The sequence below is a fragment of the Tursiops truncatus genome, chromosome 11, assembly GCF_011762595.2.
Source record: "Tursiops truncatus isolate mTurTru1 chromosome 11, mTurTru1.mat.Y, whole genome shotgun sequence".
In the NCBI taxonomy this organism is placed as follows: Eukaryota; Metazoa; Chordata; class Mammalia; order Artiodactyla; family Delphinidae; genus Tursiops; species Tursiops truncatus.
This window is the reverse complement of record NC_047044.1, coordinates 98,659,351-98,685,126: the sequence shown is the minus strand read 5'-3', so window position 1 is coordinate 98,685,126 and position 25,776 is coordinate 98,659,351. Positions and strand designations below refer to the sequence as shown.

Here is a 25,776-nt window from a genome sequence, read left to right as displayed (position 1 = left end):
ACCACTTTGAAGATAGGTAGGGTTGGGGGTTCTTGTGGCCCACGTGCTGGAGCCCTTGGAGCACAAGCTTTCCCAGTACTTTTTCTTTCCTTTCCTCATTTGTTTGGAGCTGGGGAAGCACCTCTCCTCTGGATGCCACCACGGGTTCCCAACGACAGAATGGAGAGTTGAGAGTGACCCACGGATTCAGCTCGTCGAAACTCTACAGAGGAAGATGACCGGGAACGCCAGGGACTCGAAGCGCCGGGACAGACCTTAGCCACGCCCTCCCACTTGTCTCTTGATAACTCCCTCCCCAGGGTCTTCAGCAACTTGGGGCAGAGCTGGGATTAGAATTTGAGACTCCTGATTTCAGTTCAGTGCTTCCCCCCCGCCTCCCGAGAACTCCATGCTTTCTCTGCAGCCTGCCGGCCAGGGCACAACTTATACCGTCAGGTAGGAGAATGAAACCCCGGTGTAACCTGATTGGGAAGGGTGCGGGGTGAACTTCCACCCCAGAACGATGCTCTCATCAGCGTGGAACTGATGCTTGACCTTCCACCATTAGAGATTCATTCCTTTGTCACTTGGAGGTGAGGCCGGCTTCCAGAGTCTCCTCCTGAAATTTATGTACCTCTGGGAAGGCCACCCATGGCTGACAGCTAGCAACCGGCTTGGGCTGTTTCTCCAGGAGAGGTGATAACTGATGGTGGTAGGGGTGGAGGGGAAGGCGGGGCAGAGAGATATGAAACTCGCTGAAGCAGGAGGACAGAGCTGGGACTGGTGTGAGAACAGGTCCTCCCTGTTGTGGACCTTCCATACGTGCTACCGCCCACCTGCCCACTACCTGTAGGGCAGAACATGACCTGATACACTGGTGGGAAATTCCTGTCACCGAGGCGTGAGCAAATGTTTGGAAACTGAAAGGGAAAGACAGGGCTGCCCAGCCATCTGCCCTCTGAGTACGCCCAGCCCGAGCCGTCGACGCTGGGGCGGGTCCCCTCTGCTCCCCCAGGGTACATCGTCTGCAGGGACTCACCTGCATGGGCGCTTCCATCCACGGCTGAAGAACAGAGGTGCTTGTGCCGTTATTTTGCGATTGGAAGACAGGCGAAGAGACCGAGGCGGCGGAGGGGATGGGGTGTGATCTGTGTTCCACCCTGACGCGGGGCCTCGTGTCCTGGCAGACGAACGGAAGGGTTAGGGTCAGAAACGGAAAGGGCCGTTTCCCCAGAAGGCTCAGTGAGACTCAGAGCACGAGAAGTGAGCTTGGGGGCTCGGCAGATCCGCCCCAGCTTCTGCACGACATCGGGAATTGCCAGGTGCACAGACAGCAGCCTCCACGGCCATGAGCAGCTTCCTGAGGGACGTTGACAACACGGGCCACGGCAAGGCTCCGGAAGCAAGTTCAAGGTCACTGGACGTTGACCAAGGGGAGCAGAGACGAAGAAGAAGACTCAGCGTGAGTGCACGCGGTGTGGTCCTGCAGGGTCCCCTAGAGACCCTTAGGAGGGTCTTTGGGGGCTAGGGCACTATAAGGGATTCTCTGTCACATGAAGTTTCAAGAAGAGGAACTTTGGACCCTTGTTACTTAGTTGTGACACAGGGTGGAGTGGCCTGGTTATACTGGAGTTCCTCTTACACCAGCCGAGCCCTGCCTGAGATGCTGATAGACAAAAGTGCCTCTGATCCCAGGACAGGAAAGGAGCCCTTGGTCCTGCTTAGAGAAAGTCCAGGAGTTCATGGGTGCAGTCTCCTTCTTCCCCACCCAAGTCATGGCCATGATTCTACAGGACTGGGAACTTTGTCCCAAACTTGGCTTGGGAAAGGGCAGAGTTTTCAGGGACTGCATTATCCAATCAGGAGAAGAAAGGGGGAAGCCTACCCTTGTCTTATGAACTTGAGGGTAAAATGAGGCGGAAGGAGGGGAAAGAGATTTGCTCAGAGCCATCCAGCTGGAAACCGTGACCTGAACCTTCCAGGGCTGGTTTATGGGACAGCGGGGAAAGATACAGATGGGGATTTGTTTCAAAAAGAAAAGGTCATCTTCGCAGGCTGCAGAAGAGCCAGGGTGTATAAGCAAAGTTGTTCTGATGTCATTCTCCCCCTCTTCCTCAGCCATCCACCTGCCAAAGCGCCGACTCCTTCCTGCCTGCCTGTGATTAATCCCAGTTTGTTCAGGATGCATTCACTGAGTCCTGAAGATGTTGAGTGGCAGATTTGGCCACTTGCATAAGCTGAGTTTTCCAGAACTTAAGGGAAAAGGGCAATGTCCTCCACACCTGCCAGTACGGTATGTGGCCCAGGGTGACACCACTCAGAGCTGTTACTAAGCAGATGTGACAGCAGAAAGAGCTGCAGCAAGAATACGGTTTGATAGATGCCATTTAGATGGAGTGGCCCTGTCTCGAGCCATCGCCCGCTTGACAGATACTGGGCCTCTGGGGGTGTTCTGTTCGGAGAGTCGAACATAACAGCAGATGCAGTTTTGCAGACTGAAGTTGGTCACATCCACACCCAGCACACCGTCGTGCCCGTTTACTGAGGTGTGCAATGAGCCTGGCTCTGGGTCAGGCCGGATGCACCAACCTGACCCACCTTTGTGTTTTTTTAATTAAAGTAGAGTTGATGTACAGTGTTGTGTTCATTTCTGCTCTATAGCAAAGTGATTCAGTTATATATATTTTTTCTTTTTAAAATTCTTTCCATTATGGTTTATCACAGGATATCGAATATAGTTCCCTGTGCTCTACAGCAGGACCTTGTTGTTTATCTACTTTATATGTAATGGTTTTCATCTGCTCAACCCAACCTCCCACTCCGTCCTGCCCCACTCCCCCTCCCCCTTGGCAACAACAGGTCTGTTCTCTATGTCTGTGAGTCTGTTTCTGTTTTGTAGGTAGGTTCATTTGTCATATTTTAGATTCCACATATAAGTGATATCATATGGTATTTGTCTTTCTCTTTCTGACTTACTTCACTTAGTGTGACCTTCTCTAAGTCCATCCATGTTGCTGCAAATGGCATTATTTCATTCTTTTTTATGGCTGAGTAATATTCCATTGTATATATGTACCACATCTTCTTTATCCATTCATCTGTCGATGGACATTTAGGTTGCTTCCATGTCTTGGCTATTGTACATAGTGCTGCTATGAACATTGGGGTGCATGTATCTTTTGGAATTATGGTTTTCTCAGGGTATATGCCCAGGAGTGGGATTGCTGGATCATATGGTAGCTCTATCTTTAGTTTTCGGAGGAACCTCCATGCTGTTCTCCATAGAGGCTGCACCAACTTACATTCCCCCCACCAGTGTAGGAGCGTTCCCTTTCCTGCACACCCGCTCCAGCATTTGTTATTTGCAGACTTTTAAAGGACGGCCATTCTGACCGGCATGAGGTGCTGCCTCACTGTAGCTTTGATTTGCATTTCTCTAATAATCGGTGACGCTGAGTATCTTTTTGTGTGCCGATTCGGCCCACCTCTATTTGCAGGTGGGGATTTCGGGGCTCAGAGAAGTGGAGCGATGTGCCCAAAGTCACAGAGGAAAGTATCAGAATCTGGATGTAAAACCAGGTCTGTGGTCTTCCTCCTGGTGGAGTTGTGGGCAGGCGTGGGCTCTAGGCTGTGTTCAGTCCCCCATTAGGAGCGTGCTCACCTCTGGGCTTGGTGTGGACTCAGTGCCTGGCCTGGCACTGCTTGGCCTGCAGTCACTGCTCTGAGGTCCCCAGGCTCCCCCTCCTCCCGTGAGGCCCTAGGAGAGAAGCGGCATGTCCACGGGAGAGGCCCTTAGCTTTTCCAGAATATTTCCATCCCAGGAGAGGGAAGCCCTTCCCTCTGGAAGCCACAGCTGCATTTGAATTAAACGGATACCCGGACGGCCCATGGAACCGAAGCCACTCTTTCCTTGCTGTGTGATTTTTAAATGTCACCCAACCTTTATGCAGTTTTTCCCATGGAATAACCCTGAGAGATATGTGAGGATGATAACTGATGCTTGTTTTCCCCACAGGCGAATCAGCCCCAGAGTGGACCGCCCCTGATAGGATCAGAACTCTGGCCGCTGTCTGGACCACCGCCCGTGGCCAACGTTGTGTACTGGGGACAACACGTTAATCTGAATAAATTTTGAAGCCAAGACTCATGAGACAGGTATAAATTCTATTTGCACGCACCTGGAAACATAAAATGGGGCAGACAAGCGATTTTTGGGTAATCTGCCAGTTTGCACGTTCATGCGTCGATACGGATCACTGAGACCTGATAGGGTTGTAATTGACCAGAGCCCCGCAGCCTGGGCTGTCAAGGAATTCACTGGTTTTCCCATTGAGCTCTGTTCCTTCGTAAGCGTCTGGGAAATCAAGTGATGACTATTTATAACGACCGCTTGGTGATGACTTTGAGACCGCTAAAGTCAAACAGGATGGTTTAAAATAATGGAATCTGCCCTTTGACCTCTGGAAAGCCCTAATCCTGGCCCCGTGCTGGAGTGACCATTGTAATGAGCGTTAGCTGCAGGCCCCCTTTGTAAGTCTCCGACTCTACAGGAGTGGACCTTCCATTTGATCACTCTGACACGTCAGGGGAGAGTGTGTCCCACTCCTCAGCCTTTGTTTTGGTCATCAGAGTTGAGTTTTGGTTTGAGATGCATGTGACCGGCCTTTGTTGTTACGTGGGTGTGGTTAGAAACATAATTCATGCCAGACATAAAAAGGACAAAGCAGAAAGGGGATGTGGGGCTTGTCTCATGCAAACCCCTTCTTTTAAAGAAGAGGTGGGGGGCTCAGAGAGGGAAAGTGACTTCCTCAAAGCCACCGAGCTATTGAACGACAGAGCTGGGACTAGAGCACAGATCCGATGGCCCCCGGCAGTGATGCTCTCCCTGCGCAGCACGCCGTTGCTGTCCCGCGTGGATAGACGTGGTCTTCTCCGGACAGATGCTGGGAAGGAAACTCACTTTTCTTAGAACGCTATTTCCTAGGAAACGTGCTTAATGCTTTATCTACGTTGGTTCATTTTATTCTCCCAATGCATCTGCCAGAGAGCGATCACCAGGAAGCCACCCTTGTACCGACGGAGACGCTACCTACCGGTCCGCAAGACCACAAAGCCCAGGCCCTTTCTCCCAGGCTCTGGCCAAAGGTCTCTCCTTCCTTTTGCTTCTTCTTCCCTCGGCGTCTCTCACACTTCCAGGCATCCTCTGATAGCCTGAAATGGGAGGTGTTAAGTGGTGTAAGGTTTCCTTGGCTTAAGGGGTCACGGGTGGGTCACATCTTATGGGCAAGCCTGAAACACGACAAATGTTATCTCAAAAGGGACCAAACAAGACTCCTCTGGGAAGTGGAGGCTGTGGTTTTCCAGGTGGCGGGTTTCTATCAGGCCCCGTGAAAAGTGGCAGTGGCATCCTGCCCCCCAAGCCAGGCTCTCCTTCCGGCACAGCCTCCTGGAAGGAGTGGGAAATGAAGGCGGCCCCGAAAGCCTGAGTATCCTCTGTGGCCATTGCACCCAAGTGGCATGTAATTGATGCCTACTTTTTTTTGTCTTTATTATTTTTCAGACTATAGAGCCTCTTGGTAACATCCAATTCATGCCTGGCTGCCTAGACTTGGAATCAGTCTGGTTTCCCTCTAGGGAAAAATACCCCATGTCTCAGCCCATCTCGTGAACACTTTGCCAGGCTGTCAAGCTCTTGGTGTCGAAATGCGTTTTAAACAAGGATCGTGTCTTTTATCTCATGGATCTTCCCCCTCAAGTGCTTACTCCAGGGCTTTGAATGCAGTAAATATTTCTGTACTCGACATTGGAATAGCAGATGGGAAGGGAGGCTGGATGCGCACCTTCCAAGGGTTCAGGCTACACTCTGAGGAAGCACATTTTGGAGAGGATCTGGCAATAAAAATTAAAATGATATCACTTTTGGGAAACTATCTTATGGAAGCAAAGCTCCTGTTTATAAGGGTGTATGTAAAAGAACATTTATTGCAAAACTGCCTAGAGTGACATTCAAGATACTTAGAATGACTTGAAAATCCATCAGTAGCTGGTTTATGAAAGCATGCCTTATCCACACATTGAGACGTTTTACAGCTTTTAAAAATAATAACTTGGGGGCTTCCCTGGTGGCGCAGTGGTTGAGAGTCCGCCTGCCGATATAGGGGACACGGGTTCGTGCCCCGGTCCGGGAAGATCCCACATGCCGCGGAGCGGCTGGGCCCCTGAGCCGTGGCCGCTGGGCCTGCACGTCTGGAGCCTGTGCTCCACAATGGGAGAGGCCACAACAGTGAGAGGCCCGCATACCGCAAAAAAAGAAAAATAAAATAATAATAACTTGGATTTACATGTAGTAACCTAGAAAGGAGTCTATAATACACTGTGTAACAAAGAAAGCAAGTTGCTGAGCCACGTCTATTATTCCACGTCTATACAACACATGTACAGAGTTTCAATGTACGATTTTACGACTTTACCATGGTGTGAAAGTGGTCCGCATTCAGTAGGAACCATACTGTGAATGTTGAGTGTTGATCCTTTCCCGGGCTAGCGATAGGCAGGGAAACCCTCCCTCATGATGCTGGGCGGTGGCAGCGACCAGGTCTCCCCGTCAGCCCTGAGATCACAGTAAACAACCGACAAACTTATAACCGTTCTGTACTCAGACAGCCGTTCTGTGTTTCACTTGCAGTTCAGTATGCAATACGTTACATGGTGTATTTGACACTTTATTATAAAATAGGCCTTGGGTGAGATGATTTTGCCCAACTGTAGGCTAATGTAAGTGTTCTGAGCATGTTTAACGTAGGCCGAGCTAAGCTGTGATGTTTGGGAGGGTTAAGTGTATTAAGCACATTTTCGACTTATGGTGTTTTCCATCTGGGAGGGTTTTATCAGGAGGTAACCCCATTGTAAGTTAAGGAAGATCTGTTGATACGTTTGCAAGAGAAACAAATGGAGGATACACAGCAAAATGTTAGTATCACGGTAGAGGGGTAATATTTTACATTTAAAAAAATCTAGCAGAGATTTATATTAAAGAAGAAACCCTTTGGGAATGGAAGAAATAGATCAGGGCGGTTAACTGGTCCAGAAAGGAAACAGGTGGAATCAAGCACAGCTTTCTTTGCCGCCTCCATTCTCTGTGCACTTTCAGGTAGGGCCACCCGTGAAACTCCAGAGATCAGCCCTGCACTAGGGCAGGTCACAGTGTGTTATATGCCCCAAGAGGCATCGGTACTTAATGCTTTTGGGGGGCCAAGGCTGAGAAACTTCCCATCCGTAAAAGGTTTGGAAGCACATTTGGAAGAACTTTGGTATCTTGATAAAGAAGCTGTCCCCAGCCTTACCTGAATGGAGGCTACTGGTCCAGGCCTTAAAGCCTCCAGGGTCTCCCTGTCCATATCAATAGATAGCTCTTGCAGGGCCTTCCTGACTATAAGCCATTTATTATAGCTGTATTTAACCTATAAGAACCAATCCATATGACCTCTGATAGTACCTGAATCCCTAACCAACTCCTCCTGGAAGATAGGTCATCAGGGTAGGGCTGTCTTTTCATCTTTTAGTCCAGAATGCCTGGCACGGTGCTTGGCTACTGTAGTAGCTGTGGTATAAGGGCTAATGGAAGAAAATGTGTGTTAAGTTCCTGCACCAGATAGACTGAGTTGATTTCTAGCTGGCTTTGGGGAGACTCAGGAGAGATTTTCCAGAAAAAGGGGAGCCTTTATGAGAGACTTGAAAAAGAGGAACGGAGTAGCGTGTACAACTTCCACCAAGAAGAAAAAGCTGATTTTTGTCGCGATAGCATTTTAGAAAGACTATTTTAGTATCTTTAAGGGCTCTGCCACTGTGTCCCTCTTCTGCTTTCTCCAGAGAAGTTTGGGTTCCATCGTAGGCCACTGACAAAACGTCTGGATGTCTTCGGAGTCCTCCTCACCCTGAGAGAAAGGCAGGTGAAAATAGTCTAGCTTTTCAGGGGCCTAAAACACCAAAGATTAAGCTCTGACTGCAGACCTACTAAGAAAATGCCTCCCAAATATAGTGAGAATAAACAGTCAAACCAAACAGTATCATATCCAGCACAAAACCACAGTGAGTTGATTCAATCAGACATTATCCGAGCAAGGAAGACATAACATTCCGGTTTTAATGGCAAGAAAAAAAAAAAAAAGGGAAGAAACCCAAATTACTTTGCAGGCGTTGGTGGTACTCTTACAAGTTGTTTTTCGGAACACAGTTTAAGAGATAATTCAGCCTTGGGTTGGGGAGAATTAGGGCGGCAGAGGCTCTCGTGCAGGAGAACTTCCCAGGTGTGGGGCCGTCTGGGGGCTCAGCCAGGTAGCCGGCTGCCGCAGCCTTGGCTTGTCTCCCATCTCCCAGAAGACACGAAGCGCACTGCTGGGCTCGCTGCTGGGAGGTGGTGATGGATAACGGCTGTGGCCTGATTCTTGAGGAGCCGTGGATTCACCGCAGCGTGTCTCGGCCATATGTGAGCCCTGGCCACGTGTGAGGTTCCCTGAGGGGGAAGACACACGCTCTTTCTTACACAGCCCCTTTTATTGAAGCAAGCACACGTGAACAGGCTAGAATCTGGGCTTTCCCAGGCAGTATGGTCTGCAGGTCGGAGAAGCGGCATCCTGGCCCCCAGGCACTGGGTTTTGGGAGGCAGCAGAGGAACGGTTGCTTGGCTCCTGGAGTAGAGCTACTACACACGGTCTTCACCTTCCAGAGGCCTGGGAGGAGATGATTATGGGATGGAACTTCAGAGGCCTTGCTCAACCTTCCAGGGTTTGCAGCTCTGCTGCAACAGCGACACCAAATCATTAGTCCAACTGAAACCTTCTAGAACCACTCCCTTGTTCCTGGAACCTGGGTAACCTCCTGGATTCGCATGCTGACTCTACCACTGGGGCAGTTCTCTGTGTTTCTGTGTCATCTGTTATGATGTGGGGACAGTGACAGCATCTCTCTACCTCAAAGAGTTGTCGAAAGAACTTCATGAGGACACATCTGGGAAAGTCTCCAGCACATAAGGGCTCTGTCAAGTTTAACTCAGAGCCTAGCACAGTGCCTAGCAAATGTTAGCACAACGTCCGTGGTCTGACCCTAAGCCAGGCCTTGTTTGAAGCATTTTACATGTACTCTTCAATACATTTTGTGGCACTGAAGATCTAGCATAAGAACAATGACATAAGCAAAATGTGTCTTCAGGACCTCTGTACCCAGTAGGACCTACCGTGCAGATCACTCATTTAACTCACATCCTGGAGAAGTCCCTGTACTCCTTGTCATACGTCCTTTTGCCTCCCAGCTCTTCTACAAAAGTTCTCTCTATGTCAAAGCCTCCAGGGTAATTAAATTAAGAGCTGTTCAATGGTCATTCCAGTATCTTTTGTTGCCTGTTGCTAAGCCCAGGGCCTATTCATGAGCTAGGTATATAAGTGATGCCCAGTAGGTTCTTTGTGGAATGACTAGATCTTGCAAAAGACTATGTGACATACCTATACAAAAGAGAAGGAGAAAGACCGAATTCTTGTGAACAGTGGGGATGGTGAGAAAACGCTACCGGAAAATGCCTGCTATGTGCTAGGCACCTTTTATGCGCCATGAATTTTCACAACTCCAGGAGATGGGTATCCAGGTAATCCTCTGCTGTGTAGCAAATTACCCCCAAACTTAGTCTGTTAAAAGTAACAGTTATTTTGCTTGTGAATTTGTAAAGAGGTGGGAGCGTAGAAGGGGCAACTCCTCTCTGCTCCGAGGTGGCTCTGCAGAGGACAGGAGTGTCCACTTTCAGGACCGCTCAGTCTTGTCCCCCAGCCTCTCTGGAGCCACCCTGGTGGCCTGGCCTCCTCAGGCACGGCCCCAGGCTGGCTCGGGGTTGGATGGGTCGGACTAGAAAACTCTTTGCTCTGAGAATACAGCTCTCCATCTCAGCCTCTCCACTCCCCCTTGCAAGGGGAGCCGTGCTTGGGGAGAAGCCTGGGGAGAAGCCAAGCGAAGCAAAAGATTTCAACAGAGAATGGAGGAAACACACCCACTGAGGTTCTCATAGCAACATAATCACGCACAGGCAGCAGCCTATTTCGGTGGGAGCTAGTCTGAGCCTCCCTCCCCGCCCCGGTTCGTCACAGAATGGATGCACTGCACAGGCTGCAGCAGTATGAGGTGGGGTAGGGTGGGGAGAGAGCGCTGGACTGGAAGCCAGGGGGCTGGGGAGCTGCTCTGAGATGCTCTGTCAGCTAGCTGATGGATCACAGACACGTGTCCTCTCTCTGATCTCGGGCTCCTTGTCCGTAAAATGAGAGGATAGGACTGAAGAACTGGGAAGACCCTTTCTGGTTTCTGTTGACTGTACAAGTACTGAGCCTCTCCTGGTAGGAGATCAGATGTCTCAAGATCTTTTGTCTCTGAGAAGGATGCTTAGAGAAAATGGGGCTCAAGAGGGTAAAGGTCACTCCTTAGATTCAGCTCATTTGCCCCCCACCACCTTCTGCGCGTTGGCAGGATGTGAAAGGGAAGGAGAATGACCAGGTGTTGCCAGACTCTGCTCGCTCACCCTGAACGCGCATCCAGGTTTGTGGTCTGAGAGAGGAGAAGGTTAAGGAGGTTAAGGTCATTCTTTCATTTAAAAGTACTCCTTCCTCAACACACACACACACTCACACACACACTCACCCATTAACTCAAGCCTCTTGCCCACGCTCCATCCCCTCCTCCACTTATTGCAATGTATCCTCTCTTTCCCGAGGACCAGGTGATGGAAATGTCTTTAGACCCTGGCCCATTTCTTCAATGGACTCGGGTTAGTTGAGGGCAATCAGGCTCACACCTCCTGGCTGTCAAAGGTGACGTTAAATAACAAATAGGGCATGCGTGCAGGACTGCTCTGCCTAGGTAAGCACAGGGGGGAAGTGAAGAGAGCCAGGACGCCCAAGGAGCCCCTTTTAGGTCCCTGCCCTTGACTTGTGAACTGAAAGCTTGAAAGTGCAGCTGTCTTCGAAGGAGTCAGCCCCAGAGGCCTGTTGTAATGGGGGACACAGAGCGCCCCCCCAGCCCGTTTTAATCCCCACCCGCCTGACAGATGGCCAGTAAGATAGAGAAAAAGAAGCTCTCAAAGTGAAGACAGGAATGCATTGTATAAAAATTCACACCCTCTGCTGCCGCCCAAACTCCCTTAAAAAAGGATCAAGAGAATCCTAATGGGTACGTGACATTCTCCTCCTCTCCCATAAAAGGGACTTCAAGATCTGGTGATGCTGGGGGAGGGGTGAGGAGGGAGAAGAGAGATGTGTGGGCAGGGGGCTGCCGGGGAGACCGGGGCAGGGGGAGCGCGGCGGAAGGCTCACCCATCTGACTTCCTCCCACCCTCTTTCCCAGGCCACCTCTGGCTGAACCTTGGTCCCACCCTCTCGGCCTGGGCGAGGCTTGGAGCCCCAGGTCCTTGGAGAGGGAGAGTGGGAGAAAAAAGGGGTCATGATGCTACACGTAGCCCTAGAGTTGAAAGAGTTAAGGACCCTCCCTCATCCAGGCATCCACCCCGTGGCTCCCCAAACCCCAAACGCGGAGGAAGGATGCATGAATTGGCAGCGGAGCGGGAGAGCTGGGGTGGGGGGGCGCTGGGATGGGAGCGAGGTGACCGTGGCCCAGCCTTGCCCAGGGCCCGTCCTCGGTGGGAAGACGCACACCGGGTCCGAGGACCTGCCGGAGCCCAGCCCCGGCGCCTGCCTTCTCTGAGCATCACGCGTGGCCCGGCTGCGTCCGCGCAGCCCTCGCCCCCCCTCCCTGCCCCCCCCCCCCAGCAAGTTGTCCACGGCGCCCGGGAGTGGAGGCGGCCCAGAGACCCCCGGAGCCCGGGCGAGGGGGCGGCCCGGGGCGCGGGGGCCCTCGGTCTGCGCCCAGCAGCAGCCTCCCGCCCGGCCCAGCCTCCTCCCCGCCCCCACTCACCGGCTCAGCCCCCGGGAGGGACGCGCAGGAAGCGTGTTGCTTCGCCCGCTGATCGGCAGAAGTTGAGAGGAGTTGTCGACTGCCTCGGCCGGCCGGACTTTGAGAGCAGCCGGCGAGGAGCCGCCGCCGCTGCCGCCGCCGCCGCCGCCGCCGCCGCCTCCGCGGAGCCTTCGGGGCTCCCTCCCTCCTGCCTGGCCCGCAGCGCGGGTGGAGAGAGGCGGGGAGGGGGTCGCGGGCGCCACAGGAACTCGAAACTGTGTGAAGGAATCCGAAGCCGATGAGAAGGGAGGAAAATAAAACAAAGTGGAGACTGCAGGAAAGACTCCACCGTGGTTGATGGTACCGGCTGATGCTCCAGCAGAGGGACTGGGTTGGGCTTTTATTTTATTTTTTTTTTCCTCCCATTTTCTCTTTCTCTCTCTCTTTTAAAGCTACACCAGCTCTCTCTTTCGGCACTATCTCTGTATCACGAAACCCTTGCTGGCTCTTATGGGCATGAAACACTCCTCCCGCTGCCTGCTCCTAAGGAGGAAAATGGCGGAGAACACGGCCGAGAACACCGAGGTAAGGAGGCGAGAGGCCGGGCTCGGAGACCCCGCAGCCCGCCGGGACCCCCGCGCCGCGCGCCGCCGCCGCCGCCGCCGCCGCCGCCGCCGCTCCGCACCTGGTGCCAAACTTTCCCAGCTCCATCCCGCTTGCTTCTGCCGGCCGTGTGCGCGTGTGTGCGTGTGTGTGTGTGTGTGTGTGTGTGTGTGTGTGCTGGGTGCGGGAAAGACAGTGCCTGTCTCAGGCCCCCTCCCTTTTGAAAATGCAAAAGAGTCGCTCTCACCCCAGCTCCCTCTCCTGCCCCCCCGCTGCTCGCTTTCCACCCTCCCCCACCCCACGTCCCAAACCCTGGGCGGCCGAACTCCCCTGCCCTCCCCTCTGGGCTCCGTTAGGGCTCCAGGGTGCCGGTTTCAGCCGGATCGGGATGGGTGATCCGGGGGCCAGGTCTGCTCCCTGCGGCGCCTTGACCGTCTCCGGCCGGCCGCTCCCTCGGCACCCTTCAAGCTCGAGCTCTCGGTCCCCGCAGCACCGCGGAGAGCTCCGGGCCGCGGGGATGGGGGTCGGGGAGGGGGGCCCCCGTGCGCCGTGCCGGGATGGCACTTGGGCACCACCAACAGACCCTCGCGCCCACATCCGGGCCGGGGAGAGGTCTGCCCTCCAGCACCTACGAGCCGCCTCTGGGACGCTAACCCCGGGGAGGAAGCTCGGGCCGCGGCCACCTTCAGGACCAGGGACAGCGCCCGCTCCTGCCGCAGCCGAGCCCACGCGGGCCGTGGGGCCTGCGCGCCGCGCTGCATCGGGAAATGGGTCCGCAGCCGCTCGTCCCGCAGCAGTTCCCAGGAGGTCGCTCTAGCTCCGCAAATTGCGCTCTCGTCCCCCGCCTCCGGCAGCCCAGCGGCTGCCCTTTCTGTACTCTGGAGTTGGCTCGGAGCCGCAAAGACTGGAGGCTGCGTTCCCGGGCCTCGCTCTGACCCTGCTGTCATTACAACTGGGTTAGCCCGTAGGTTCTGGGCACCTGTAGTCACGAAGGGGATCCGCGTGGGCAGCCCCCTTACCTTCGTGGAGGAACGGTGCGCCGAGGGGGGGGGGCGGAGTGGGAGATGTGTGTGAAGATCATCCCTTACTCGGTGGCAGGAAAAAGGCAGAGAGCAAATTCCCGGGCTCTATTAATAGCCGGGTGTCTGGTGGGGCTGCCGTGCACTTCACATATGGTTACCCATATGCAGCGTGGGGCGGGATGGAGGTGTGGCACGGGGATTGTCCCTCTGTCTTGCTGGGCTGCAGAAAGGGGCAGAGACCCTTCCCGATCTTCTCCCCTCGAGGTCTGAACTGCAGCTACCCCCTAACCCCACCGCGTAGGCAGCAAAGCTTTTAAAATCCCCGTTCTCTGAGAAACTAGAAGCAGCATGTATCTGGCAACTGTCGATTTCGAAACAAACACGCTCTGGGGGAGAACGTGGGGTGTTCGGGAGCTAATGCCGTCACCTTGAGTTAGGGCAAAGCATGCGCGCCTGCGGTCCCCTCGCCACTTCCTCTTCGCCCCCCCACACCCGCCCCCAGGCAAGCAGACACTCAGAATGATGTGTAGTGCAAGGCAGAGAGCTAGCCTTACCAATCCCCTCGCCCTCCTCCCTCCCATCGCCCACCTGCAGAATGGGTTTCTAAAACTAGCTCAGAGTCCAGGCTGCACTTCTGTAATCTGTTGGACCAGCGGGCACGTAGCAGTCCCTGCAGCCGTGTGGCTGGAGCGCTAGAAGCAAGAAACAGCTTCTCTCTACCCATCCCCCTACCGCTCGGCTTCTAAAAAAAAAAAAAAAGTTTTCGCAGGTCTCTAGCCCCCCGGCCCTCCGGTTGTTGCGCCGTGTCTGGGTGCAGACCCCGGCCAGGTTCCGCACTGTGCACGGCGATGTGAGCTTCCCCACCTCGGCCCCGGTTCAGGGAGTCCGGAGCAGGCAGAACGACGCGCGCCAGGCTATTTTTACATGCTTCCCCCGCAGCTCCGCACTCCCCCTTCTCGGCGGTTGCACATGCCAGCTCTGTTCAAGGCATCAATGAAAACAGCAGTATAGGCGGCCGAGCTCCTGAGAGCACAAAAAGAAAAAAACGAAAAAAACCCATGTCGAACGCCTGGCACAAAGTGGGAGGGGCAGATCCAGCTGGGGCTCCGGGAAGGGGAGTGAGTCTGGGGTTCAGTTCTTCACAGCTTCCCCTGAGAAGGGGAAGAATTCAGACTTGGTCAGACGTGGCCAATGGAGGCATCCAGGCAGCGTGACAATCACTTGGTTTTCTTCCAGGAACTGGCTGTTTTTGGAATGAGCCAGGACTAGAGCAGTACTTCCAAAAGTGGGGTGTTGTGGGTCTGCCTGCATTTATGGTGAGAGAGAGGGAGGCAAGGATGCCTCTGTGGGGTGTGTGTGTGTGTGTGTGTGTGTGTGTGTGTGTGTTGTGTCTATGGTGGTAGCGCTCCTTGTTTTTAATTCAACACATCTTTATCAAACACTGACTCTGTGCCAGGAATGATTAGGCTCTCGATATCCAAAGATGAAGACACCAGGCCACTGCCCTCAAGGAACTCACAGTCTGGTGGACAGTAGTGCCAGATGATCCAGATAGTTCAGTAGCACCTTTTCCTGCCTTTCCTTGGTGTGGTTTACAAGCACTTTATCTCATTTCATCCTCACCATAATCCTGTGAGATAAGCAAAGATTAGTTTTCATTTCTTAGCCCCATTTTACAGGTGAGGATGCTGAGGCTGACAGGTCCAGCAAGTTCTGAAAGTTACCTGGTCAGCAGGACAGACAGCCTTGGAGCACAGACTGCCCCTGCTTCTGATTCACTGCCCTTTGCCCTGCATTGCTACTTCTATTCTTTTATTATTATTATTATTATTATTTTGGCCGCACTGTGCAGCATGCGGTATCTTAGTTCCCCGACCAGGGATCGAACCCCTGCCCCCTGCAGTGGACGCAATGATTCTTACCCACTGGACCACCAGGGAGGTCCCTACGTGACTTCTAAAAAGATGCCACGTTTGGATGGGAGCAGAAGAGAGGGATAGGGAGAGAGGGTGTTTGGGAAGGGAGAGATGCGGTGTTGGGGCAGGCAAGGGTGACAGGGAGAAGGTGACCTCTCACAAGGTTTTTAGGGAGAGATATTCTAATCCTTAGGCAGGAGAGAGTGGGGAACAAAAAAACCTGCTTGTGAGCAGAGCCTCCCTTGACCAGTGAAGTTTGGAGCTGGGGCGGGGGCAGGGTGGGCACGGTGAGCTCCGTTTCTGCTTTTTCTGGCTCTGTCCCTCAGATGCGCTTCTCCTCCTCGGCCGAGGGCATCATCCCCTGCTCCGCATGTGTCATTAGAAACCTTCTACTGCCTGGTCTCCTTCCCAGCCGGCTGTCCGTGCAGAGGCCACCACCCTCACTCTGCCCTCACTAAGGCAACAGCCTCTCTCCTGTTGTCCTCTTCTCTAATCCAGCCCTCGATGGGCTTTCAGAAGTACAAATCTGCTCATGATCGGACATTGCTTTCAAAACTTACCATGTCGCCCTGTTGCCTTTAGGACACAGGATAGAGCCCTTTTCCTTAGCCCTTCAGTACCTGCCCCATGCAGTTCTCTGCAAACACTGACATCATGCCTGAAGGCCTTTGTGCTTCCTGGTTCCTCTACCTGGGCTGCTCTACCCACCCCCCTTCTCTCTGGAAACAAAAGATCTTCCTCAACCAGCAAGACCCAGTTCAAAGGTCTCTTCCTTTCAGCAGCCTTCCCAGATCGACCATTTATCCTCCATTCCACGGAGAGTGAGTTTTCCTTCTCCTTCTTCTGTGTTCCTAACACCTGTCTCTCACTTTTCCTATTACAGGATAATTGGCTTTTTTTTTAAAAAAAAAAAACATCTTTATTGCAGTACAATTGCTTTACAGTGGTGTGTTAGTTTCTGCTTTATAACAAAGTGAATCAGCTATACGTATACATATATCCCCATATCTCCTCCCTCTTGCGTCTCCCTCCCACCCTCCCTACCCCACCCCTCTAGGTGGTCACAAAGCACCGAGCTGATCTCCCATTGGCTTTTTACATGTCTGTTTCTTCAGTTGGATAATGAACTTCTTTTGGGGGGAGGGTGTCTACCCCGTTCGTAACACGGTGCCTGACACAGAGTAAATTTAAAATGCTCACAAATGTTGCCTGATTCGTGGGATTATGAACAAGCTCGTGAGGCTTCTGGGTGTTAATCACTCATGGCTTTCTGAGAATTGGGCTTCCCATCCCCACTCCTGTGCTTAGGTCATTGTGGACCCTGAAAACTCAAAAAATGAGTGGAGTTTCTGGGAATCGAGGTGCTGCAAAGCTCGAAGCATGGGTGCACTCTGGTTGCCTGTGTACCTGTTTCATAGTCCATTATTACTGACTCTTCCCCTGGGGTGTTTGTCTGAAGAGCAGATAAAGGGATTAATCACAAGGCCCAGTATGAACCCTGGGGGATGATGGACCCTCAGAGCCTCTGCTTCACTGGTTCTCGGCGGCGAAAGCCTGATGCATTACTTACGGTGCGACTCCCTGATTGGGGTTTTCGCACCTCAAAGGAGAAGCTCCCGGGGTGAGAAAATAGTTTTAGCACAGGAGTCATTTGGGAGACTGGTTTTGGAATGTGCTATTGACTTACTGGCCTGGGGAGAGAGAATAATTATGGGCTGGGAAAATTCCTACAATAGGACAGTGGGGTTAGGGTACCAATGGGTGCTGCCCTGTGAGTTATGGGGAGAAATGGGCTGAATTCCGACGTCGCTCATGGTTCCCTCTTCTCAGGGTTTTCGGCTCAAGCGTGTGGTCCTATAGCACAGAGGTGAGGGGAGGAGAAGAAAAAGGGCAAGAGGAGGCTGGACCCAGGCCCACCTCTCTGGGGTCTGCATCGTGTCTCTTTCCGACGAGCGTGGGGCTCTGGAGCCAGACTGCCTGGCTTTACACTGAATCCAGTGGACGTGCTGTTATGATGAACAAGTCCCCGAACCCCTCTGGGCCTTGTACGGCTGTTGCGATGATTGAATGAATTAATTCGCGCAAAGGGTTTAGAGCATGGTGAGCTCCCGAGGCCTGCAGGATCGTCAACCTGTCAGCTTTTAGGAGTCGCGCCAGAAAAGCACCAGCTGGATGGACTCTCCTACGTCCTTATTTCTCCAGCTGAAATGATTGCCAAACCACAGTCTACATCCCTCAGCAAACACGGATTTCAGCCCTGAACTGAGCTCAGGAGAATTAGGAAGATGCCCACGTGTCTTTTGCGCCCCCCGCCCCCGAGAGGTGTGGCTCTGCAGAGAGTCCCCCGCTGGCTTTTGGCTGTCAAAGAGGGTGAAACCACACTCCCGTCTCTGACTCGGGAGTGGGTTTCGTTTCCTCCTCGGTGCTAACCGCGATGTGAAGTGATTATCACATTCCAGCGTGGAACGTGCAAAAATCTGTAAAAACAGCATTTACACCTTGGAGTCTACGGTGCCAGCAGGAAAAAAATGAGCAACGTGGCGAGATGTGAGCTGCCAAGGTAGCTGGAGGTGGGGTCGTGTTGTGTGACAGGCAGGCGTGTTGTCCCATTGTCTCTCCTTGGCGAGAGGAGGGGAAGCGCGGGCGGGAAGGGGCCTCGCGAAGGTCGCTGTGTCCGCGCTTCTTGAGCCCACTTCTTGCACCCACGACGCAGTTGGCCCCTTGGTTCCTTGTTACAAAGCTTCACAGGAGGCAACTTCCCCAAACCCCTCGTGCATCTCAAGAGTCAGGAAGTCAGATCTTCCTTAGGTCTGAGCTCCATCTCTTCCGGTGCAATTGGAGTCACCTTGGTTTATGTTATTCTAAAAGGAGATTAAAAACCGTCTGGTTGCCTTTGCATTGGGGGCTGCAGGAAGGGTGTCTCACCCTCTTTACCAGCCTCTGTTTGGAGCATTTCCAACCCCTTCCTCTGAAATTCTGGATTAGCCAGGAGAGGTGTGTTGGAGAAGACATGCCCCTCCGGTGGTACCCGGCCCGCTGGATACATCACACCTCAAATGGCTTTTCTCCTTCACTTGTTATTAGAAGTCCCTCAGGCATCACAGCTTTCTCCAGATTTGTAATGGGTGACCCATAAGCAAAGATCTCTTTTTAAAGTGTAATTTTAGAAGAGCAAACAGCTCGATGTATACATTTTCATAAAGTCATAGACTCTTAGAGCCGGATGGGAACTTCAGATCATTCAAATTAAGAGACGGGAAAACATTGCCAACATCAGAGCGCTCCGGTGTTGGCGTTGGGTCCATGTTTCCTCTTAGGTCAATGCCGTTTCTACGCCCTTTAGCACCGGCTTGACTGTTTTTACATTTGATGCTAATTTTCTGGTATATCCCGATATGTGATATCGAAAACCAGTGTTTCCCTAGGTAAGATCTAAGGATCGTGCATAGCAAGGTCTCTGTCCTTTTCGTACGACACGTAAAATGCTTCGGCATGTATCGTCTTGTTGAGTGGGTGCCGTCATACATTACACGCTTACACACGTATGTTACATCCTGTACACCGTACATAACGCGTCAAGTTACATATTATTCCCATCGTACAGATGAAGAAACCAAAGCACAGAAAGTTAGTGTTACTTGCCCGAGATCCCACAGCTAGTAAATGATGGAACTCAAACTCTGGTTTTCTAGCCACTGAGACCTCTGCTTTTTCCAGTCCACCGGGCTGTGAAGACAGCAGAGGGAACAGAGTAGACACTTAAAATACAAAGAGAAAGAATGGAGAGACCAACAGCAGAAACAAAGAATGGTGGATTGGGAAGAAACCGAGGAAAAGATACCAGCCCCGGCTTTCTCCTCCTGCTTTCAGTTCTCACTGCTATGCCCCGTGGGTGGCGGGGACCCAGTATAACTTGTGGCCAGGACAGTCCTCGTTCCTCCCGGATATCCCTGGGTCCGGGAGTCCTAGCTGGTGGGCCAGGCAAAACTCTTGACTAACAAAGTATACCTTTCTGGAAGCTGGACCGAGGCCACCATGTTAAACCTGAACTCTCATCCAGCTTCTTACATGGGATGAAATGAATAGCAGAGACTTCAGGACAGGAACTTGGTTTTCTAAATTTATCTTTGTAGTTTTATTTCATTGTCTAGGGCTCGTGCAACAAAGTACCACAAACTGGGGGCTTAAATAACTGAAATTTATTCTCTCACAGTTCTGAAGGCCAGACGTCTGAATCCAGGCGTCAGCAGGCTGGGCTCCTGCTGGAGGTTCTTAGGGGGAAATCTGTTCCCTGACTCTTTCTCCGCTTCTGGTACTTGTCAGCTATGCTCTGGCTGGTAGACACAGCACTGCCTCTCTGCCTCCGTCTTCACGTGGCCTTTTCTCCTACGTGTGTCTGTATCTCTTCTTCTTCTAAGGACACTAGTCGTATGGAATCAGTGCCCACCCTGTCCAGTATGGCCTCATCTTAATCCGATTACATCAGCGAGGTTCTTGTTTACAAATGAGGTCAAATTCACAGGTAACAGGGGTTAGGGCTTCAGTACATCTTTCGGGGGGACTTGATTCAACTCATAACGTCATCTAACATGGTGCCCACACGTAGTAGGTCTGAGTAGAGAGTGGCTGGCAGATGGCAACGCATCTGTAGAGAGGGCTTGGAGTAGTTGCAGAGTCAGTGAAGGTCGTCTCTCTCCTGTAAGTCTGTCTCCCGCTGCTTGCCCACTGTCCAACTTGCCCACTGTTGGCGCAGAACCTTGGTCAGGCCCCCTCTTCCTTGAGTGGCAGCAAAATTCTAACAAGAGCTGCCATTTTCATGTCCCTATTTTGTGTTGGGCGTGTGTTCAGTGCTTCGTATGCGTTGCCTTGCTTAATTTACGCAACATTACAAGCAACTCTTCTTATTCGCATTTTGTAGTTGAAGAAATGGAAACTCACAGTGGTCGGTTGTCTTGACGGAGATTATAGGACCAGTAAGTAGTCCTATCCTACAGTCCTGCTGCTGACTGGGGCCTCTTCCCCCTCTTTTATTCACATCCCCAGCGGGAAGTGTGTCCTCACTTTTGCCCACACCAGGTCCCACCCACTGAGAGCCTTTTGGGGACTGGAAGGAACTGGTAGACGTCCGTCCGTGTGTGGGAGAGGGTGGAGGTTGGCTGGAGCCTCTGCCAGCCTGTACCCGGCTCCACGTGTTCAATCCCCTCGTCCTCCTGGGCGATTTGCTTTCTGTCGTTGCCAGAGAATTATCGTAGTGGTAGCATTGTGAGCCCGTTCCTAGCGTCCGTGAAGGGCTCTTCTGGAGGACAGGAGCGGTAAGGACTTTCTCGGCACCTTCCGAACAGTTAAGCCACGTGGGTTGCTGGCTTCTGACCCTGAGGCGGTTTTGTGCAGAGGTTTGGGGCGCAGGACCTGGGGCTCGTGCCTGGGTGCAGACCTCAGCCGGGCTGGGTCCTGGCGTGCACGCGTTACACCGTCATCTGTGCCCGGTTTCATCATCTGTGTCGTGGTGGTAGCACCTTATCCCGCGGAGCTATGATGAGGGTTAAATGAGTGACTTCGTGTGAAGCTCACGTAGGTACACGGCAGGTACTCAAGATGAGCTAGGATTTATCATCCGGGCTTATCCGGTGGTGTCTCAAAGGGGCGGGGGGCGCACAGGTGAATAAAGGGCCTCCACTGGTGACGTGATGGACTCACTGATCCAAGCATTCTCGGGAGGGACAGCGTTCTCCATGCCTCGCGGACTGGCCTGCCCCACTCCACACGCACACTCAGTGTTGGGGTCCAGGGCTGCGGTGTTCGCAATGTCCACAGTGGGAAAACAAAACCTCACGGAGCCCCTAGGGATGGAGAGAAGTGGGGGGGTGTAGATGGGCACCCACTTCAGACCTCTTGGCCTTCTCCGGGCGCCCCCAAGCCCTGCTGCTGGGACAAGAGCCATTCCTACTGCTCGATAACTGGATTGATGTTCCCCACGTTCCCACGGCGGGAGAACAAGGCCTGGCGGGAGGGGAGGAGGACACAGGCGTCGCCCAGGCAGGCGCCGCAAATCGGGTGTTAATTACGGAGTTAAACACCCTGTCCTCTTGGCCATGAATCCGGTAAAGGACATTCACGGGGGGTGAGGCCCAACCAGAGGGTGGTACAGCTGAGACCAAACCACTACAAAGGGAACTGCGATGAGCAAATCCCTCCTTCAGGTCCCCACCTGTAGCTCTATGGTGAAGCATCGTCTCTTGTTAGCTGAAGGGAAGGAAAGGGGTGGCCTTTAACAGCTGGGGCTGCCAGAAAATGAGAGGCTGCAATTCCCCCAGGCGCATTACATCCAAGGGCTTCATCTCGCCCTGACAGGCAGTTATGACAGCACTTCTCTAAGGAGACGCAATCAGAGAATCCCACAAAAATGATTGCAGCCCATCACGAGGGTAAGTGGGATCCTAATTAAGGGATGTTCGCTATTAACGTGCATCAGTGCAATTCTTGCCTTCAGGCACCTAGCAGGGAAGTGATGAATATTTATTGAATGAATAAAGGAAATAAACTCGCACATCACACGTACACCAGCCAACTTCCTTTTGTTACAGAGTCTGTCTACTCCCAGCTCTCCAGAGTGAAAGCTGCGGTTCCCAGGGTACCGTCGGGGAGGGTTTTGGAGGCAGACGTGAGTTTGAGTCTCATCCTCATGCCTCTGGGATTAACACCCATTTTTAAAATCCATGAAGGTTAAATACAATCACAGGAGAAGACAGAAAAAAGAAACTCGACGCATGTTCTCACCTTTTCCCTCCTGTTGTAACTTTGCGTTTATTTGCTTAGCTTTTGTTTTGCTTTTGGGGGAAACTTCGCAGTGCAAAGTGGGAAGAGTCCTTGCGGATTTCAGCGCGGGTGGATGTAAACGACCTCGTCCAGACTGCGGGGCGGCGGGTGTGGACACGCACGTGAGTCTGCGGGGCCGTCACGCAGAAGCACGTGCTCGTGCGCTTATGTACTTGTCACGCGTGGTTTGCAGTTCAGAGCAGGTAACGCACCGTGAGGTGCACATTTAACCACTAGCCTGGAGCTCTGGGGTTGACCCAGGGGCTGATGACTCAACGTGGTGGGGTGGTTGTATGGGGGGCACATGGGGGCGGGGGGGCGGGGAGTGAGGCCCTGGGTGGGAATCTTGTAGAGCGGATCTGAGGGTCAGGGTCAGGAAGGTTAGCAGCCCTGACTGTGCAGCTGATGTACGACCTCGGGTGCTGTTGTCCTCAGGTGGGGGCTGGGTGGCCACCCTCTCTGGCGCGACATGCTCTCCCCAGGCCATCTCACGCCTCCTCCCTGATGTGCTGAGGATTCCCAGCCGAAGCCCAAATCCGGCCCTCGAGCTTGGGCTGTATGTCTGGCTGCCCGCAGGACGCCTCCGCTCAGGTGCCACACAGGGACCTCAGACTCCTCAGGCCCCTCCTGGTGTCAGCGCTTCCCACCCCTCTGCCCCCTCCTGCTGGCCGTCCTCTTGCTGAGTGTGGAGTTGCCCAAGGCACAGGCCCATCTCCTCTGTGCCGTCTCCATGGCTGCGTCCTGGTGATTCTGCTCCTCATCGGCTCGTCCTCTGCCCTGAGTTTGTCCTCCTCTTTTGGGTCCCACTTTGGCCGTCCTGGGCACGCCCACCATCTCTTGCCTGGATCTCTGCATCACCTCCTGGATGCCCCCCACACAGCCGCGCCTGGCTCTGGTCTGTCCTCACAGCAGCACGAACATGCCTTCTGAAGTGGCGACCTGACTGTGCTTCTCCCATCCTCAGACGCGTTCAGTGGCTTTTCCGTTATCATGGGAGAAGGACCCACCTCCTTGCCGTGGCTTAGCTGGCTCCGCAAGCTCATGCCCCTGAATGCTGTTCTCTGAAGTCCTTCCCTTCTGCTCCAGCTACACTCACCTCCTTCCCTCCCCTCATCACCTCCTACTCTTCCTTCAGGTCTCAGCTTAGATGTCACCTCTTCCAGGAAGCCTTCTCTGGCTCCATCCCCTCATCTAAGTCAGGCTTAGCTCTCCCACCATGTGATCCTACAGTACCTGTGCATCCTCTGTCGCGGTGTGTATCGCTTTGTACTCGCTGGCTGACTTCCTCGTCTGCAAGTCCACTGTAAACTCTGTGAGGGAAGGGGCTCCATCCGTGCTGCTCGCCATTGGATCCCAGCACCTAGCACAGCGCCTGGTACCTGTTAGAGGTTGCAGACCTTTTGTTCTACGAGTGGTCATTGTGACGTATACCTTTCCTGCACTGAAAATGTTTCATGGATGGTGGCGTTTAAATCATTATCTACGGCTCCCTTCCTTCTACGCTGGTTGGGACTGTCAGTCACCCAGCGTCCCCTAAAAAGGAAGTCTCTGAGGTCTGCCAACCCAAAGCAAGGCTGCAGGTAAGCTGCCCCGGACAGATGTTCACCGCTGTGCGGCAAGGGCAGGGCTGCAGAGAGAATGGTGACACGCAGTGCAAGCTGGGTAAGAGGAGATTTTTCAGACAAACAAGGGCATACGTTTCGTACCCTCCTGAACAGGCAAGCCTTAAGTCTCAGAAAGGGTGGAAGGGGGCGGTCAGGGCTCTGCCTGGGCCATGGGGGGAATTCCCTGCACTTCTGCGGTGGGAAGAGGGGGCAGAGAGACCGTGGAGGTAGCCCTGCACAACCTCCCTCGAAGCAGGGCAGTCTCGGGCTTTGTATCAGACAATGTATTTTCTTCCCACTAGGCCTGATGCTTCATCATTGGCTGATGTGAGCAGGGCCGTGGTGGGGTGGGGGAGGCAGATATGTCCAGACCAGGGGTCTGAACAGCCCTGAGGCTCTGGCTTCTAGCTGCAGGCTCTCGGGGGCCCCAGCCTCCTGCTCTGGGGCCGGCGCTCTGCGGGAGGATGCGACTGTCTTAGGCCGGCGCTGTCATTCACTCTTCTATTTATAAAGTTAAAAATAAGGTGCTCCATATTCCGGGAGGGAAAGAAAAGCAAACCGGCGGCTTGGGCTGCCGGTGCAGCAGGGCCCTGGGCTTCTGTCCACACGGCCAGCTCTGGTGGCTCTTCCTGGAGGCGTCACGGAAGCCGGGCCAAGCCTGTGCCCACCTCCCTCTCTTATTCCAGCTCCGCTTCAGCATCAAGAGACCAGCGCTCTCCGCCCCGCCCCCGCCCCGGAGGGCACTGCACACGCCCCAGTCAAGGCAGCCAGGGTCCATCCCGAGCACCAAGGGGGCTCGGCCTCGGCCTCCCTGGGTTATTCACTCTGGTTCCTTGGGCCCTCGGCGGATACCAGGTAGCCTGGGAAGAGCCGAGAAGCTTGAGGCGGAACCCGCGGCCCCGACTCTGTTGCCATCCGCCCTCTGACTCTCAGTCACCCGTGTGAGAAACGCCCGAGTTGGTCCTTGTCTGTCCCACCTGGTAGGGCGGCCCTGAACTACATGGAGGCCAGGGCATGAGGACCTGTGGAAAGCGGGGGGGCTTTGTGCCAGCCTTAAGCTTTGCTGTGACCCCCCCTGCTGCTTCAGGTGCCTTCCGGGCCAACTCTGTGCCTGTTTCCCCTGATCGAGCTGCCAGCGGGGATGGAGACAGCTCGTCACCATCCTCCACATGGCTTCCCCCTCCAGACCTGCCCACGTGTGCTAAACTTGTGCTGCTGAGCACGCGAGATGCTTTCCCCTCGAGGTGGCAAATGGTGTAGAAAGTGGACGTTTGGGGAAAAGCAAAGAGGGGTCGTCCGTCTGGGTTTGGCGGGGAGCTGACCTCTCCTAGGGTCCTGACTTGAACAGGGCGGAAGGGGAGGAGGCTGGCAGGCAGGTGTTTGTCCCAGAGAACGAACCTCCCTCCGGAAACCTCTGCCTGCGCTTCTGCTCTCCGCCTGCTGGCTCAGGCTCTACCTTCCCCGGGCTGCGCGCTCTGCGCTGCTGAGAGCGATGGCTCTTTCCTTTTCAGGCAGGAGAGACGCGCAGGGCTTGCGGTTCAGCTGGTGGGGCAGGCAGCCTCAGCTTCTTGGCCCCGGGCTCTGGGGACCTGCATCTTGGAGAGGCTCCCGTCTTGGGCAGTGGTTCCTTTAACCCCCGCATGACCAGACACTTGGTGTGCCATGGGTCTCGCCTGTTCCGAACGCGTACGGGGTAGAGGGAACGAAAGGGAAGGTTTGAGTTTCAAATCTGTCAGCGCCATACTTCCTTGTCCTCCGCAGTGTGCGCTGCTGGACCGTTATTTCTAAAGTACTGGGACCTGGCATGTCTCCCAGGATCCAGGCCGAGCCAGGATGTTGTATTCCTTTGGTACCACGGCTGGTGCCGGCAGCCGAGCGCTATGCCAGGGGCCCAGAGGAGGGGTGATGTGACGG

General features: G+C 53.6%; 1 protein-coding gene and 1 long non-coding RNA gene across 2 annotated transcripts in view; both read left to right on the top strand.

Annotated features, from left to right (window-relative positions):
• LOC141275916 (uncharacterized) overlaps window positions 1–4,133 on the top strand; it is a 72,477-nt gene extending 68,344 nt beyond the window's left edge. The window contains exon 9 of the long non-coding RNA XR_012324560.1: window positions 3,995–4,133. This is a non-coding gene — a long non-coding RNA (uncharacterized lncRNA). The remainder of the gene's footprint in view (window positions 1–3,994) is intronic.
• An 8,284-nt stretch (window positions 4,134–12,417) lies between these two features.
• The window catches only part of PRMT8 (protein arginine methyltransferase 8), an 80,598-nt gene continuing 67,239 nt past the window's right edge, over window positions 12,418–25,776 (top strand). Inside the window, exons 1-2 of the mRNA XM_073789300.1 lie at window positions 12,418–12,486; window positions 12,913–13,311. Of these exons, the coding sequence (XP_073645401.1) occupies window positions 12,418–12,486; window positions 12,913–13,311 (468 nt within the window). The remainder of the gene's footprint in view (window positions 12,487–12,912; window positions 13,312–25,776) is intronic.